The sequence below is a fragment of the Calypte anna genome, chromosome 2 (genome assembly GCF_003957555.1).
Source record: "Calypte anna isolate BGI_N300 chromosome 2, bCalAnn1_v1.p, whole genome shotgun sequence".
Taxonomy (NCBI): domain Eukaryota; kingdom Metazoa; phylum Chordata; class Aves; order Apodiformes; family Trochilidae; genus Calypte; species Calypte anna.
The window spans coordinates 19,509,898-19,528,876 of NC_044245.1; the positions used below are offsets into that span (position 1 = coordinate 19,509,898).

The following is an 18,979-nucleotide window of genomic DNA, read 5'->3' on the forward strand; positions in this document are numbered from 1 at the left end:
CTTTTAAACTGTAATTACATTCTTGGTTCACTACAGTTATGTTCCCTTTATCTGCTCTTCATGCTTTGGCAGGACATAAACTTCTGCAAAATAATGCATCAGGCTGCTTCAGGTGTCTCTGTGGAACTGTTTCTCAGGATGCTTGGGTGGTCACCACAGTACTGGGTTGAGCTCATCTCAGGATCTTAAACAGGAATGTACAAAACATAGGAAATAAAGAGGAGGAATTAGAGAGTCTGTGGTTGCCTAAAAAGGTGTACTCTATCCTGAATTCAGTATTGACTGGAGAAGGCCTTAAGCAATGTAACTTAGCCTAAATGCAAATTTAACCCTGATTTTAAAAGGGAGACAAACTATATTATCTGTAGAGGTCACTTCCAACATTACCTGTTCTATCATGACCCTTTTAAAAAGTCTTATGTTCTCTCGTACTCTTGCCTCTTTTCACTGTTTCCTTTCCTTGAATTCAAGCTCTTTGAAGCTCTATCTCTGATATTTACATAAAGTAATTTCATATATTTTGTAAGCAAACTTATTTGAAATGCAACTTTTTTTTCCTTCTGCTAGTTCTGTCTCACATTCCTTTTTGCCTGTCCTTACTCAGTTTGATTAGTACCTTTTCATCAGAAGTCTTGCTGCACATTTTGATAGGATAAGTACTGGAGAGGAAGTACTACTTCAGCACCTAAGGGTAACAGAGTGATGTCAGGTGCCTTGGTATGGAAGTAATTTTGTTATTAGAAACACTGAATTCAGCTAGATTCAGGAAAAAGGTGAAAACTGTTGATTGTATTCAAGAATGTCAATCTTGATAAGTGGTGATAATGTATCATTTTGTCAAGGATGGGACTAACAATACATATTTTAACCCAAAACACTTCAAGTATTTTAATAATGGCAAGCAGCAGCCAACATTTGGGCAAAATGATAAACAAAAAAAAATTAATACTGATCCAGTGTTTATTATTAAAATTACCTCCATGGCACTTTCTGCAAAAGGCTTTAAAAAGGTGTCAGTTACCAGCCACCAGTTATCCTGTGCAGCAATAATAGTTTACCCTACAGCTACCTCTCCTTAGCTATGGACTAACTTGGACTGGGAAGTGCTCAAGGGGGGGTTGTGCACTTTGGGCAGCCATACATCCACATGAACAAAATGTGGGGTGTACCTGAGTACCTGAGAATTGTACTCTAGACCTACACTTCTCCATGTGTGATTGCTTTACTGCTTTGAAAGTGTTTTCTGCTGCATGGGACATAGCTGAGTAATTTCTAAGGAAAGGGAAAAAAGCCCTCCAGAATGGAAAGCTATGGGAGGGACTTTCTAAAACTTTCAATATATGTGGAGCAAAATGGTTCCCGTAAGCAGCTTCATCTATTCTGAGGGAGTTGGTCATAGTGTCAATAACACAAAGATGTATGAATCTGGCTCTGTTGCAACTTTTATGCTCCTCACCTTGGTCATCCTCTTACAGACACTGGAATTAATCACATAATAATAATTGTCTTTTTTTTTTACTTCCTGCTCTCTTATGTTGTGGTTATTACTACCAAATGTTGCAGTATTCTTATTGAGTTTTCTGAAGCCTTAGTAGCCTAGTAGGGAAATCCTGAGTTAGCATCAAAACTTAAGGTGAAATAAACACTTAAAACTGCATACCATCTGCAAGAGTAGATGAAGTGATTATTATTATAAAGCTAGTCCAGTAAATTGCATATGTTGTAATAATAAATGGCAAAAATGCAGTAGTTAGAAGCGAGGATACATTGTTTTACCGTGGATTGTCAAGGTTATTCTGTACAAAGAAATGAAAGAAAGTTTAATATGGTTTTGGGAAAATATTATAGCTTGGAACTTGTCCTTAAAATGAGGGGTTTTTTTTTAGTGTCATCTTATTTTTTAACTCTTGTAGTATGTCCTGATTGGTACAACGCAGACCACAGTTTTTGCTGTGGCAAGTTGATACCTGCTCTCATTCATTCAGATTCCTTTTTTTTTTTTTTTTTTTTTTTTTAGAGACTTCCGCTGTTTGCCTTTTATAATGTTAATTCACATTTCTCTTTCTTTTCTCTGGAGAAACCTCTAAAGATATACTAAGAAAAATATGATAAATTCCTTGAAGCAGATAATTTTAAAATAATAGCTGGCTTGCTTGGTAAGTGGAACAAGGTAAAAAAGCAACTTTTGATACATCAGAATGCATCTGGTAAAACCTTAATGCAACAAGACAAAACATCCACCTGTACTTCTGGGAACAATGGTGAGCCCACAGCTCCCTCAGCAATAACTTTGGCTTTACATAAATGAATTTCATGTTCCACCACTGTGCATTATTGTTCCCTTAGGTTAACTAAAACTCTTGCTTTTGCTGCTGCTGCTGCGATCAATGATGTTACAGAACTTTATGCTTAGGTCTAAGCCAAAAGATTGCAGTTAACTATGGGTGATGATGATGAAGAAAAATCAAACTCTTTTTCTGCACCTTGAATTATCTCACCTTCAATTATCTGTATGTCACCAAAACCACAGCTCAGATCTGTTGTCTCTCACTAATGTGCTTATTTATGTAATTTCCAAATTATCTTCCAAATAGACAAACACTCAGAGATGCCTTAGCTATTTCTTGTAAAAAAATGTTGAAAACTGTTGATTATTTTTTGCAGTGCCACCACAGTATTCTTTTAAAGGGTGAAATTATTCGATCAAGTGTCTTCAACACTGATATGTAGTAATATATATATGCTCATATATATGATACCTAAATAAATGACTGAATGGTAATTAGAAGAGGTAATCCCAGAAATTCCTTTGTTTTGTTTGTATAGAATCTTTTTCTATTACTTAAGCTTCTAATGTTTCCCACATTTTCCCCTGCTTTGGAAGAAAGGCTTTATTTCCCTGGGTTTAGGTTTCCATTGTTTCAGCTAAATTAGCAAACAAGCTTCCTGAGACAGCTTGACAGAATCCTCTCAGCTTCTGAGAAGCTGATGGCAAAGGAAAGCACATCCCAGAACTGCTGCTGGCAGTTGTAACAGAGGGAGGAGTCATGGGTTATCCACCCCAAAATAATCCAAGCAGCTTCAGTAGGCTTGCTACATTGTGCTGAGGAGGAACAATTGCTAAGAGCTGGGAAAGATGTGTTCTGACGAGATGGAATCAAGAGCAGAGTTTCTGCCAGTGTCTTCACTTCTAGGAAGAAGAACAGGACTGTCTGTTTGTCTGCTTCTGCCAGGGACCAGGGAAAAACTCCCAGCCCTTTGTGGCTGCTGAGAGGCAGGGTGCTGGCTGGTCAGCAGCCAATGTTGGCTTAAGATACCACTTCCTATTAAGTTAAAAAGGTCAGGCTGTGCTTGATTTTCAACACACAGAACCAATTTACTGTTGGTATGAGTTGGAATTCTGTTGGCTTTCATGGATTGACCTATGTTTATGCTGGTAGTGAATTAGGCAAAACATATTAATTCTGGCTTTATCGCAAAACCTTTGATTAAATGATGTTTTTTCTCTATTTTCTCATGAAGGGATACATCTGGTCATATAGAAATAGCTTGTAACCACACTGAAACGTAAATTATTTTATGAGCTACTTAGCACTATTCACTTAATGCATGATAATCCTGTGAACATGTTAACAAGCAGCAATTCTCTGATGATTAAACTGCTTTAAAATGTCTTTGTACTCATATGTCATTAGAATTAACTTGGCACTTCCAAAACATCCATTATTCATCATGTTCCTGTGTTGCATCTGACTGTGTATCACTTTAATTCAGTCACTTAACAAAGCAATCTATTCATGACAATACCTTGAAACATGTTTTCTAAATCAGAAAAACCCTAGTTAAATGGGGCATTATCTTTACAAGTGTGTTGAAAAAAAAAAAAAAGGAGCATTCCAAATTGTAATTACATATTTAGTCCTTCTGAATATGCTAACTAAAACTAAATGTATGTTTAAAGAGAAACCTGTGTTGAAATCAGTGATTTTGTTAGCTTTGGAAGCAGGGTAGGTAAAACACTTTGCTGAAAGCACAAGGGTAACTTTTCTTTCTGATGTAGTTCAGCAAACATTTTTTTCCATAATCCTTTTTCACATGCAGGTATTGTCCTGGTCACTCAAGACAGTGATGGACAAGAGTATTATTACTGCCAATATGAATACTTCTAATGTTGTAATTATTTATTTTTTTTTTTTTATGAAGGCTCCCTGCTTTTCCCATGTTTTTTCATTTTACAAATCCTTGGTCCTTCCATACATTGTGGACTCCACTAAATCCTACATTATCTTTGCTCGTTTTTGAATCTGTGTGTGGTGGCTGTTTCAGAAATGGTTCTTCATTTCCCAGCAAGCCAAAGAGGTGTATCTCAAAAGTACTGGAGCATTGAAAGACTCTGTGGCTGGACATTTTTGACTCGTGGCTTGCATTCTTCTGTAATCAAAAGACAGCTTTCATCAGAGGAGTTCAGAGCAGTTAGATAAAATATTAGCTAAGTGGACCACTTGAAATATTAACAGAAATGCATTTTCTTTTCAGTGTAGTTAAATGAATTCCCAGCTGAACTGGTAAAATGCTGGTAAATAACAGTGGAGATGGGATAATACTCTCCAAAAAAGCCAGAAGTCTATTCTCAGAGTGTGTGAAAACTCTTGAAAAATATGTAAGCAATTTTGCTTTGAAAATGTTTATTAGGCTTGCTAGGAAAATAGTACTGACTTATGCTGTCCTTATTTCTCCCAGATTTTTTATGAGACATGTTTTAACATCTTCTGTCTTGTTCTGTTGCCAAAGTAAGATGTTTGAACAGATTTAGAAGGTTTATGAATTCTTTGCTAGTCAGCAATAGAGGTAGGGAGTCCTTGCTTATTGTATTAACTCTTTCAGCAGCTTTTGGTGCAATAAAAGTAATGTGGCATAGTTAAAATAATGTAATTGTTAAAATAACGGGAATAGGATATGTGTGAAAGAGGTGGAACTATTGTGTTGTAAGAGAAAGATACTGAAAAAGGCAGACTTGGATTTAAGTAATAGTTGATATCTCTGAGATATGTTGAGAATGTTGATGGAATCAGAATGGAATCAGTGGAACCATGGTCTCACTTTTTTACGTTTCTCTTTCTTCCTGCAAGTCACAGTCCTCCTCAGTTCATAGCCTAATAAATAAGAGTTAGTTTGCAATGAGTTAAGAATGAATTGCAGAAAATCTCTACTGAAATATTTCAAAATTGTATTAATATGTAGCTTTTTCATTAATCTTTCCTTAAAAAAATGGCAGTTTATGGCACAGGATATTTAGCACATCATCTATGAAAGTATTGAAACTGAGTTAGTGATGTCTCAAGCTTTTCTGTTGCTTTTTATCTTCAGATTCTTAAGGTACGTTAAACTTTTCCTTCCAACTAACCTTGATAGTCTTTGTGTATATATTACTATAGCTTTGGCTACATTTATGTGTAACTCAACCTCTGAAATGCTTTGTTGTATATGAAAAGAATTCTGAACTCTTTCATGCTGAGGAATTTTTATTTTCAGTGCACGTAATCTACAGTTTCTACAAAATGCTACATAAAGCCTTTTTAAAGAAAACTAATTCATGTGTCTGTATTTCTTTAACACACAGCCCCTGTTCTCCCTGGGGCATATCAGCAAAGCCAGTCCCAAGGATATGGGTACATGCACCAGACCAGTATGTCATCCATGAGGTCCATGCATTCACAGCCTCATTCAGCAGGCCTGGTGAGTATTGGCTTTACAGAATTATTTTATTTGTTGAGCAACATTACCAGCTATTTTGAAACGTCTTAAATATGAGGGAATTTGTCCCCTTGAGTTTTATAGTTTGAATATTTGACTGTGATTAGACTGTGATAAGTGTCATAGTCCTCATGTATAAAAAAATTAAGTGACTGAGGGGAGTGGCAAAAACTTCTGTGTCAGAAATTTATGATCTTCAGAAGGCAGAGAAATAACTGCATCTTCTACCTGTTGAAAACAAACAGTAAATGCTTAGGCAGTGTTTTACAGGCTGAGCTTTAAGGTTATACTCTGTGATGAATTCAGACTTAGCCGTGGATGAAAGTCACTGAATGTTTTTATTGATGATATAGACAGCAGGACTGAGTGCACCATCAGGAAGTTTGCAGATGACACCAAGCAGAGTAGTGCTGTCAATAAGCCAGAGGGATGGAATGCCATCCAGAAAGACCTGGAGAAACTGGAGAGGTGGGCCCAAATGAACCTCATGAGGGTCAACAAGACCAAGTACAGAGTTCTGCCCCTAAGTTGGAACAACCTGCACTGTCAGCACAGACTGAAGGATGAGGTTTTAGAAAGCAGCCCTGCAGAGAAGGACTTAGGACTTGGAGATGCTGGTGAATGAAAAGTTGGAGATGAGCCAAGATTGTGTCCTTGCAGCCCAGAAGGCCAATCACATCCTTGGCTCCATCAAAAGAAGTGTGGTCAGCAGGTCTAGATATGGGATTCTGCCACTTTACTCTGCTCTGGTAAGACCTCACCTAGAGTATTGTGTCCAGCTCTGGAGCCCTCAACACAGGAAAGACATGGACCTAATGGTAATGGCCGAGAGAACTGGGTTTGTTCAGTCTCAAGAAGAGAGGGCTCCAGAGAGACCTAATAGTGACCTTCCAGTATCTGAAGGAGGCCTACAAGAACAGGAGAGGGACTGTTTGTAAGCACCTGTAGTGACAGAACAAGGGGCAATGGTTTTACATTAGAGTAGATTTAGATTTGATGTTAGGAATAGTTCTTCAACATGAGGGTAGTGGAAGAATGGAACAGGTGTGCCTTTTCTCAGCCAGCAGAACACTCATGCACCCCCTCATCCCTGATCCAAATCGAGTCCTACTGCTGGGCAAGTGAGAAGGAGCTTAATGATGAAACCATGGCCACCGCCATGATGTTCTTAACTGTGGTGGATGTGAATGTAAATCAGTATTTCTTTTTAGAAATAACTGGTCATGAATAGAGAGCTGAATGGGTATTCAGCTGCGTTTTTTAGGAAACAGAGCTTCTTTTTCTTTTTGCAGTATTTATATGAAGTTCAGTTTTAATGGTTATCATACATATATATATATATATATATATAATTCTTATCACTGCCTAGAGATTTAGTACTTCAGGCCCAGTCACCCTTTACAATAAAAATATTGACATGTACTGTTAAATTTTAAGCTGTTTTGAATAAATCTATAGTTACCACCGCTCTCATCTTTTTAGAGATGAAGAAGTTTAATTTGAGCTTCCTGAGCTGGAAAAAAAGCTGTTTTAAGATTAGCTGAAACCTATATTTGTCTTTAATATCTTAATATAAAATGCCACTCCATGGCATTTTATATTTTAGAGATGGTGATTTTCTGTGTGTTTTGAGTGTTTTCAGGCTTGCCACTTCTCAACTGCTTGGGGGCTGAGGGGGCTAACTTGCTGGGAAACTTGGGATCCAGATACTTGCATTTTTGGGTGAGCCAGTGACCTGCGAAACTCTGGACACCTTCATGACAGCTGAGAGGCAGCTGATACTGGAATCAACCTTTAATTTCCAAAGATACTGCAAGGCACTTGTGGAGCTGGCTGCTTTCCAAAGGGGCCACAATCCAAAAAGTGGGAGACCTAGAAGCCTGGGCTTTGCCAGCAGGTTTGCTAGTCAAATGGGAGAAAACCAGCAAACTTCAAATCCAGCATATGGGGAATGGAGATGCCCACAAATCTCAAGGTGCCCTCAGTAGCCTTCCCAGCTATCTGGGCAGGTCGATAGCTTTTGTTTCTCTAATATCTGTACCTCTCACTGACTTGCCTAGTGGGCTGCCCTTTGAAACGATGTCATCTTGAGGCAGCATCATTTGCTTTTCATTCCAGAACTAGGAATGTGAAGGTAGTAGGAAAAGGAAGGGAGTGAAGTTAAGCTTTCAAAAAATAAAAGCCTTGACAAAGTGTCTCCTTTCAACAGTATTTATTCTCTTTGTGAAACTGTTGTCATTTGACATTCTTTTAAGTGATAATAGCAGTTTATCACGTGAAAAAAAAAAAAGGAAAGAGCAAATGTCATAGTTTGAACAAATCTTGTTGTTGTTAAAAACTGAGAGGATTTCCTTGAAGATGGTAAAACCCAAACATTTCCAGAAGGAGAAACTCAGGAGCTGTTGGCCTGGTGCTGACTGCTAATTTGTCACTCTGGTGAGGAAGGCAGAGTGTGATCTTATCACTCCCCCAGAGTGCTGATTCTGCTCCAAAAAGAGGCATCTTGGATGCAGCTAGAAATCTGACAGGCTCCCTTGTCTTTGCACCTTTACATCAAAAGACTCTCTTTTCTTTCCTTGGAGTGCTTTTTAAATGCAATGTCTCCATGCCCTAGAAGGTCAGGGTAAGAATGACTGAAAGGTCAGCTACTGTAGTAAAACCTACTCCTTCCAGCTGGTTTGTTGCATTTATATCAAATCAGGGTCCAAAAGATAAAGGTTCATTTTGTAATCATGCTCACTAACTTCCTTTATTGGTAAATAGGGATTTTCTAATTCCTGATTTTTCAAATTTTGATTTAATTTTGAGCTGTGTTTTGTATCAGGCATGATCCTAACAAAGTCCTTGGGTAGATTTTTTCTTGCCAGATAAGTTGCATTATTTTATGGTTCTGAACTGTTTCTCACTTGGTACGAGCAGTTCTACCTAAAGGCCTGGATTAATCTGTTTCTGAGAGTACAGAATGTTTTATAACAGCCCCCTGAAGACTGTTTGCCTCTTTGGAAAATAACAGAGGGTGTTCTTACGCGTTTAGATAACTACAAGTGTGAGGAAAACAAAATCTTCGTTGCAAATTTGCTTTCCTACATAACTGTTCTGTTTGAAGGATGCTGCAACAGGAACTGCTCCTTCCAAGGAACAATCTGTAGAATAAACTGGCAGATGAAGTGAAAATATGCATCTGTCAGCTCACATCTGTCTGAGAAGGTTGGAATATGAGAGCTGGGCTCCAGTTCTACAGATGCATAAGGCTTACTGTTCCATCTAAGCAGTACCTGCAAGTTTGAGGGAATGGGAGCTAAGTATTTGACTGTTTTACCAAACCCCAACCTTTTCTTATACCCTCCTGGGCTCTCAATACCTGATAAAGTCAATACTGCCAGAGGAATAATTCACTAAAATGCATTTTTAAAATCTGTGCTTTGAGTCCTTTTAGCATTGTAATTCTCAATTATATAGCCCAGACTACTCTCTGAAGTGATAATTAGGCACTAAATGCTAACAGGATTATTATGGAGATTTCTCCTGACAGCCATTTAGCACCTAATTAGGTGTTAAGGCCATAAATTTAGGTTTCTCAGCAGCATTTAGGGCCCTAATAATTTTTTTAAAGTTTGAAATTACCACCTCGTCTTCACAACTGTGCCACCACAGTGATGCAGTCAAGCTTCCTTAAAGGAGACAGCAGTATTATGTCCTATATTGTGATCTTCTAAGGATGAGTGAGCATCCTTCTGGGTGAAAAAAACCCTCCATTTTTTTCCAATTATATGGTAATTTAATAAAACATTTAACCTTTGTCCACTTAAGGGAAACATATTAGCATGACTTATTAGCATGAAGTAAAATTGCATAAAGTAAGATTCTCAAAGGCAGAGATAATTTCTTAGGATTTCTTGATAGCTACTTTTCTGTATGTGAATTCTTAGGGAATTTTCAGCAATGATTGAACCTTCCCAACTGGATTCTCCGATTTAGTGCTTAGACAAAGATACTTTTTTTCCATTGCCTTCCATGAATCCTTGGAAGAAATTACTGATTCACCAAGAAACTCAATGCCTATGGCTGAAAACTGTACTTAGTCACATCCTGTAGGGCAACAACCTGACAAGGCATGGCAGAGAACCATTATACAGAGCAAGAGTTAAATACAGTTTTGAATAGGTTTGCCAGGAAAGGTAGTCCCTGGTGTTAAACCAGGAGTTCATTTCTCTTTAGTGTTTAATCTGGTGTACCAATGATAAAGCCAGAATCTAGACAAAAAAATCTGTTTCTAGCATGGGAACAGTTTCCCTATAGTGCTTGGGTTAGATGAACTCACATTTCCAACCTGCGACCAATGCCTGCTTGCTGTGTGTGAAGGAATCTCCATCTCTTCTGAAAATAATGTCACTAAAAAAACCCTCAAAAAACATGTATAAGATGGACTAAAACTAATCCAGAGCTGTTCTCCTTACCTGGGAAGCAGAGCAAAATCTGCTGTCTCTTAAAGGGTTCAGACAACCATACTTGACATTAACTCAAACGGTGACTGCTTTCAACATTTTTTTTCCCCCCTCTTTAAATCATTGTACCAGAAAAAATCAGCTACATATTACAACATAGAAAAAATTTCTGCTAGAGAAATTTAATATTATCAGTGATGCTTGAACTGCTCTTGCCTTCCGTTGAGACACAGAGTAAGGAAAAGAAAGTACTCCTGGGAATTTTAAATGAGCTTGTTTTTTCCTGCTGGTAAGATACACGAGGAGACTCTGTTCCCTCTGAGTTTGAATATCCACTTTGGATTCCAGCAAATGACAGCATTTTATTGGTTGTGAATGGAAATAAATAGTCTGTTTAGAAAGAAAACAGAAATCTTTGCTTACAGTCACCAAAGATGCAGAGAAATTTAGCTTAGCTAATGATGGGAGTTTGTGTCCTGTTTAGATCAATCTTATATCTAAATATGCAAAAATGAGGGCTCAGAAAACTTTTTTTTGAAAAATTTTCGAAATCTTGTCCTTTTATTTCTCACTAGGTACTAACATATGCCTAATTCTTAATTGGGAGTGAAATCCTAATGCAATGAAGGACTTGCAGAGAGCTGGCAAAGATAATGACCTGGGTGAAAACTGTGTTTCTTGTCTGTACTGAAGACACAGGAGAAGCAATTTGGGAATCATGCAAATAGGGAGCAGAAGTCATGGCCATGTGTAATGAACTACTGAATATATGAAACAAGAGTTAGACTGTTTTGAGAGTCAGTAATGGGTTGAAATTTGTTTGTATGAGGACTCTGGACAATGTCATGAAAATAATTATTTTGGCACACAGGAAAAGGGGCTGTATTCCTTGTATGTTTGACAATGCGGATGGTTTACTGTTTCTTTTTGACAAGTAACATGTGATTTCTCTCTCTGCCTTGCTCCTGGTGTTCTTTGTCCTGCTCTCCATTTTCTTTAAGCTAAGAAGAGAAGGAATCTCTCTCTGTTTAGTCTTGAGTCTTTACAGCCTTGTTTTTTTGTTTTGTTTTTTTTTTCAACAGAGAACATACAGAGCTATGTATGACTACAGTGCTCAAGATGAAGATGAAGTTTCCTTCAGGGATGGTGATTATATCATCAACGTGCAACCAATTGATGATGGCTGGATGTATGGTACTGTTCAGAGAACTGGAAAAACAGGAATGCTTCCAGCAAATTATATTGAGTTTGTTAACTAATTTTTGTCTCTAGTCCTCTGAGCTTTATTATGATTTACTCAAAATCTAACCTTCTAGAAAAAGTCAGAATAATCTTTTAAGAGCACGTGTTCATTATCACTGCTGTAACAGTCTGCATTCTCACTCAGAATCTACTTTAGAGTCCTTTAAAGATAAACAATCAACAAGAATCTCAGAGCTTTGAAAATGGCGTTGCTTATAATAGTGCTCCCTCAAAATGAGAAACATAAATGAAAGCCTGGTGCTGCTCATTTTATAAAGATTTCAGTAAATTTGCTATAAGGGAGAAATACCTTTTCCCTATGCCTCAAAGACATTATTTCTCTTTGTAATAACCATAAAACTGATTCACTTCTTATGGCACTCTGAAATCTCAGGATGTTAGCCCACTGAGTTTGAACACATCTTCAAATTGTTAGGGAGGTTTTTATGCTTGAGCAGTTAGCATTCTAATAAAAATGTTGAGTAGATAATTCAATCTTTTCAAATAATGACAAGTAATATTCTAATAAAAAAACAAATAAAAGTTCCTATTGCTCAGCAGCCTTACAGTGAACAAATTTATTTTGACAGTAAAAACTTCTTGACTCTCACTCACATTTATTGCTGAAGTACCCATTTTCTCTTCTTTCCAAAAGTGACCTCTTCCATCAGCTTTGCTTGTTTCTGAGTCCATTAGTTAGATCTAAGTCTTGATTCATGATTCTTCAGTACCTTCTCCACAGAAAATTCCTTGCGAAGACTATCTAGAGTATAAAACCTGTCAACTCTTCTGTTTCCTTTTAATAATACTTAGCATTTAAGTAGAAACTTCCATTAGGAGAATGTAAAACTAATAGTACTTTATGTTAGTTCCTTTACCCTCAGCTGTACTGCTGTAAATAAATAGCCTGTGAGAGGCCCCAGTGCTGTGCAGTCACCCAAAGCCTGCAGTCTCATTCCTCCTCCTCATCACAGGTAACTTGCTTAATGGCTGCTTTGCTGATGAGCTGTTGTACCCACCCCTGCTGCAGAAATACTTTCACCTCCACTGAGGAGTAAAGAAGAGCTCTGGTTATTGTAGTGCATTTCAGCTCAATGGCCTGTTGCTTCAGATTCCTCCAAAAATGTTGGTGATCCAACAGTGGGTTGTATGCTTATCAAATGATTTATGATGGAGAAATACTATGTTTTTTTCCTCATAACTGACAGCAGAGGGAAAATTAGTGAAACAAATCCGTCAAATTCCATGCCACTTTGCTTCAATTTAGCCATCCGTAGAAAACAGTAAAAATAATTTGCTGGCAAACCTTCACATGTGCCATTTGGTGTCCATGAACTTACCATCAGAACCAAAGGATCCAGCTCTCAGTGAGGCTGAGCAGATGATCAAATAACTGGTGGCATAATGGATCTGTAAGAGGGAGTGTGTCAGCAGACCTGAATCATTGGGAAGGTGCTTTTGCTTTGACTGAGTGCTGGAAGGGTGCTGCATTCCCTCACAGGGAGAAACAGGGAAGAAGGGCAAGCGGGTTAAAGATTCGCATGGGAACTTACTCATATGGATGCATACAGGTGAGAGGAGGAAATGTTTTTGCTCATACCATCATTTATGGTGTTCAACCATATGCTAGAGAAGGTAATTTTGGAGTTGCTCTCAGAATGTTAAGCCTGTGCTGGCTTTCTTCCATTTCTGAAGTTTTTAAAGAAGAATGAGATACAGAGTTTACAGACAATTTTCTATTTTTCAATTCATCAAGTAAGCAAGCCTGTGATATCTTTTTACAGAATAAAGAAGGCAGGCAGTATGGACTTGCTATGTTAACTGAGAGTTGTCAATGGAAATACCTGCTAGTTCTATTTTTGCATACAATTGGAAGTTGGAAAACTTAGGCAATATTTAAGGTGTTAAAGCAGTGCTTATCCCAGGTGCCAAACAAATTGTGGAATCACTGCTTAACAAAGATTAAAAATGTCTGTGGCTGTGGCATTGTCCATGGTTTTTTGTGATCTGCCTCATTTCCAGGCTAAAGCTGACCAGGAGCACCTAACATAATCAGGGATGTTACTCTAAATATGTAATCTGTATGGGTCACACTACTATCGTTTGGAATTCTTGGAAGTTTTGCATGTAGAGCTGCTTCCGCAGCAGACCCTTATGTATTACTGGTAACTTCTACAATAAATTAGCAGGCTTTGCAAGTCAAATGGCTTTTTCAAAAGGCTGTGTGCTGAGATGAGCTAGAAGCTCCAAAACAAGCAGTCTGCATCTGTGTTGGCTTTCATCACCAGCTATCAGCCATCAGCAAGGAGGGGAATCCTGTCTTATGATGGCTGGCAAACTTTTCTGGTGATTCCTGAGGCAGAATGGGATATCGCTTGCTGCTGTGCTGCTCTGTTAGCTGTGTAATTCTGACAGCAATAAAAACAAGTTGTTGGTTTTTTTAGCAGATATGACTAAAAAATATAGAGAACAGATGTATTGCATCAGGTTGCAGTTTTTTGCGACTTATAAAAACAAAAATCTCCACCTATTAAAAATGCACTAGCATTTTCCTTAAGTGAGCAGACGGCTTGCAGTGTTGCACACTGTATGTACATTGCAAAGAAAATCAGAAAATAAGCATTTGATTACAATAGAGGACTATGCTAGTTAAACAGTGGGAATAAAAATTCCTTTATTAATCTTACATATTCATTAACTTGGCAAAGCAGCTAAAGCTATTCGCAAAATAAAAAAGATCAGAAAACAAAACAGTTTGTGAACTGTATTTCTCTTGTGAGAATGGTATGCCAGCAAAATTATTAAGATCTCTTTCAAGTTACTTATTAATGTAATCAGGTTTTCATGTTGTAAATGCTTAGTAATTTGTGTTCATATGGAATAGTTTCTGCTTTTTTAATTCAATCTCATTATACAGCTTTGTTCTACGCAATGCCATCAAAGCCCCCAAATTCTCAGAGTGCAATTATAAAATTGTTTTTAAGATCTACAATTCTTAAGGTAAAATTTTGTAAGGGAAAGAAAGTCAGCAACTAAACTGGGCCAGCACAGGTTTTACAAGGCATATGTTGGAGCCTGTTAATGCAGTGGGATGTAGGGGTGAAGAGATGTTATATGCTGTCTTGTCAACTTTGAAGTGTATATTGATTTTAACACAGCATGTTCCCCTCACTGTACTTTCTTCCTGGAGACAACATTTTTCTGAGGAAAGGACTTTTTAGGAGCCAAATTTCCCAAGATGATCCAAAGTTCAGGTTGGATGGTCACAAATTCCCATTTTAGAAATAAAGAAGATAAAGTGTGCTGTAATTCTTGCTAACATGAGTATAAATGTAGGAAGCAACATGGAGCATATTCATACATACATACAAGAACAAATGGGTGCCTTGCTTTTCATTCCTCTTTCTTGCCTGGCTAATCTTCATTTTCTAAACAAAGCTACTTACAGATACTGCAGTTGTAGTTTTTCATTATGGAACATTAGCATTTAATCTTGATGAAACAGGGTTTTCTTGATTACATTTGACACACCATAAACCACTTCAGCAGACTGGGATTTGACAGAGAATCACATCCCATGGATTATATTTTTAAAAAATGTGTCCCTGATGAGTGTTCTTCAGGGATATGGAAGGTCTCCAATACTTGGGAAGGGTAATAATTTGAGTTTTTTATTGTACAGTGACTGCATGTCATCTTGTACAATGGAAAAGAAATCACAAAACCAGAAGTCTTTGGCAGAAGGTGGTACAGTGTATAAAATGTTATGTTTTAATTATGTTGATAAATATTCCATTTAAAATACAGAACATGCTTTAGTTAGCAAATATTTGAATAATATACTAAACCAGACAAAAGATGCTGTTGAAAAAAGATCTCTATACTGACGTGCTGGCAAATGCACATTATTGGTGAGCTGTAGAAGAAGAAACCATTTTGCAATGCTTTAGTGATTTTCTCCAGCTTTATGCCATAGGAAACCCGTCTCTCCTTTTGAAAAAAAACCTGAAAGCTAGATTTCCTAAACTGCCTGCACTACAACAGTATATTCAAGGAACTTCATACGCTTCTTGTGTCTGATAAGTAGAATTTGCATATTGTACTTAAGTTGTAATCCAGTTGTTGTTGACATTTGTTTAATTATTATTATTTTCTTTTTTTTCGGGGGAGGGGGAAATAAGCTATACTGTAGCATTTCAATCATGTGTATTTAATATTACTATTAGAAAATGCTAGACCATTGGGAGACAGCAATGACTGTATTGACATTGAATAGCGTGATGTGGAAACTCTCTCAGCTGTTGGTTTTTGCAGTGTGTTATAAAAAGCAAAAATGAACCGCTGTGCAGTTTGGCTTATGTTTGCTTTAAAGTGTGTAAAGTTTTAGTTATTTTGCAAAACTGTACTGTATTTGGGAGTATACAGTTATGAAGGTAACAATTGTTTTTCAAAGGACAGATATACTTACTCTTGGATCATATGATGTATCATCTTAATTTGGCTTTTGTTATGCAGAAAATTAACACCAGCTATTAAAATATATTTTAGTAGAAATGCTTTAATTCCTGTTTCTTCCTCTACACTGTGAATATTTAAGCCTGGGTGGACTAGAGGAACATCATGCTGCCCAAAGTACTAACCTATGCAAACTAGTTCACATTTTAGTTGATGTCACAGTGGATGTAACATAACAATTTATTTTGCATAACATTAAAGGTCATTCAAATAAAATTTTAAACCCAGCACTATGTATGTATTATATTAATAAACAAATCTCTGCAAAGCTACCATACCCATTATTGTAAGTTATCAAAGATATATATTGTTTTAACTAAGGTTACTTTGAGTTTTCAAAGTTAAGTATAATACTTAGTACTATTTTTTTCAAGCTTCATCTCAGTAAATAGTTCCCTAAACCATCACTTTATTTCAGAAGTGCCCTGTCCTCAGAGGGGTAATTTGCTTTTTCAATCTGTATTTGTAATCCTTCAGTAGAACATAAGATTCCATGTCCTTGTTTTGCTTGTATAATGAAAGGCAGCAGGTGAAGGAGATCCACTGATGTGACTAAGACCCATTTGCTGGTCTGTAAAAGGGCATTTGGTTAAGCATGCTTTCAGTGCAGCAGTGTTGAAAACAAATTGGGTTACTGGCCTCTTTAAGACAATTTTTATATAGAAATGTGGTTCTTGGGTTATCTTGATTCACTTACAACGAGTTTATTTTTACATCATTGTAAGAAAGTTTAAGTTAAAATAAAATCCAGAAGTATTTTGGAACTGCTTTTCCTGTAGTTGAAGAACATTATTATGCTTAGGGACGTGGTTTATTTATTTGAGTTAAATCTACATACAGTCCAATGTATTGCATTAGAATCCTTTATTTGTATCAAGTGTTAGTTTGTAGAAGACTTTTAACAATGTATGAGGACAAATGCTGCCTGTATAGCAAAGTTCCATGTTACAAATATTGTAGCCAACAGCAGTTTACAATAAGAAAACATATTTAAGAGATGCCAAAATGGCCCTCAAGCAATCAGAATGTGTTTTATTTGTAAATCCCTCCATAATCTGCTAGAGCAAGTGCAGTACTTGATTTTCTATTTCTATTCCATGTATTTCAGGTTAAGGTTCTCCTGAGAGCCACTGATACGAAGTAGGCAGGAGTCGTGTGTTCAGCATCTGAAGGATTATACCCTTATTCAGTAGCAGTTTAAAATCTAACAAATGCCTGAAGTGAGGAAGGCTTTCCCGTCTTTATTGACATCACAGAGTATCATTATCAAAAGGATCTGTGTACTGTCACTTTTAAGTCCTGTGGATACCTTCCATGCTGTATATTGGATAAATGAAGAGTTTCTAGCTATCTCTGCTTATAGGATGCCCTCACTTCTGCTTTGTCACAGAACTGGGCTTTTGATTTTCTCCGTCATGATAATTAGGAAGAGTAAGTGAATTTTACATAGAGTTCTCTGTGCAGGGGGAAAAGTTGCCCAATGCATTGGCTGTGTTCTGCTTCCCTTCCCTCCTCCCACTCAAACAACACTCCAAGCCCAACAATGTTTCCACTCCTATTCTGCAGTGTACTTCTCCATTACATGAAATGATCCAGTTCTTTTTCTTTTTCTTTCCTCCAAATGAGTCCTTTTGTCATCATTATTTCATTGATTCAGTTTATTGGACAACCTCAAACCCAGTAATGTCAGCATAAGGTAGAATAATAGGGATACAGAGGCATGGCTGAAGTGAAAAATCACAATTTTTTTACTCATGTTTTTCTGCAGAGCTTAGCATAAGTCAAACCCGTGTCTGGGAGTGCCTGTTGAACAGCTGACCTGTAAGCTGAGCAATAGTGCATGGATGTGCTTGGCCTCTCTCTCTCTGTGCTTCAGTGATGGAAGTGACTAGGGGCAGTGTACAGATTCCTGATCCAGTTTTTGAGCAATTAGTTTGAATCCCAATGCCATCCTCTGGCATATGGCATTCATCAGGGCTAATCTATCCTTCCAGAAAATGAGACTTCATGCAGGACAGAGGGAATGAATTTTCAGATGATTTAAACTGCACGTTCTCATGCCCTGCTGGGAGGAAAGCCCTTGTGCACAGTCAGAATATTGAGCCCCATGGCACTGCAGCAAGTTCCTAACACTGAATTATCTGAGTCCAGGATGAGACGTTCCACAGAGCTCACCTGCTCCACAAATTTGGTAAGGCCCTGTTGGCAAACAACATGCAAAGTGGAGCAAACAAAGAGGCTGAATGTCAGGCTAGGTGTTTGGATTGACATTCATGGTGCTTGCACTTCCAACCTTTACCTTTCCTGCTAACATTTTTGAAAAAGTAATGGGAAAGCTCTGCTCCTCACAGCACTCACTGAGTGTGCTGTTAGGCAAATTACGCTTCAACAGAACAGAGTCAAGGGCAGGGGTGAGGTTTTTGAACAACATTTTGCAATTATACTTTCAAATATTGAAGTTACCAAGGTCCTGTTAAATAAATGAACTTTTGCTTTGTTCCTCTGCATTTTCTTTTTGTCCTCAAATCCCAGTAAAATTTTAGCCTGGTGGCCTTTCATTCCTTGTTGTTGCATTCCTTGTGGCGGTTACCTTTGTGAGAAGGGAAAAAGACCAGAAATGTTGGAGTAATTCAAATAGCTTTCTTTTCATACAGTTTTTTCATTGTTATGCTAAATAAAATCTGGGAAATATTCTCTATTCCGAGACCCTTTATTCTGCCCTCAAGGAGGTAGCAAAACAAATAACATATTCCCTGTCCAAATGCCACAGGCTGTGATGCTCTGTTGTACAGCTGTGATTATTGTGAAAGGGAGGACGTGTGCTTCAATGACAACAGCTACAGTCTTGACATTAGAGCTAGCACCTAGTAAAGACTCCTGAGAGAGCTTTCTCAGCTTGGTGTTCCTTTGAAAGAAATGGCCATCCCTGTTGTACCAGTGCTTTCTGGAAGCAGTAAAGTCGTAACTTTATAATTTGGTTTATTTTCTAGATGCACTCTGGTAAACACAGCTGCAGCTGCTTT

General features: G+C 37.6%; 1 protein-coding gene across 1 annotated transcript in view; it reads left to right on the forward strand.

Annotated features, from left to right (window-relative positions):
- The window catches only part of NEBL (nebulette), a 90,418-nt gene extending 78,055 nt beyond the window's left edge, over positions 1-12,363 (forward strand). Inside the window, 2 exon segments of the mRNA XM_030445789.1 lie at positions 5,621-5,736; positions 11,282-12,363. Coding sequence (XP_030301649.1) covers positions 5,621-5,736; positions 11,282-11,458 — 293 coding nt within the window. The 3' untranslated portion in view covers positions 11,459-12,363.
- Positions 12,364-18,979: the final 6,616 nt, after the last annotated feature.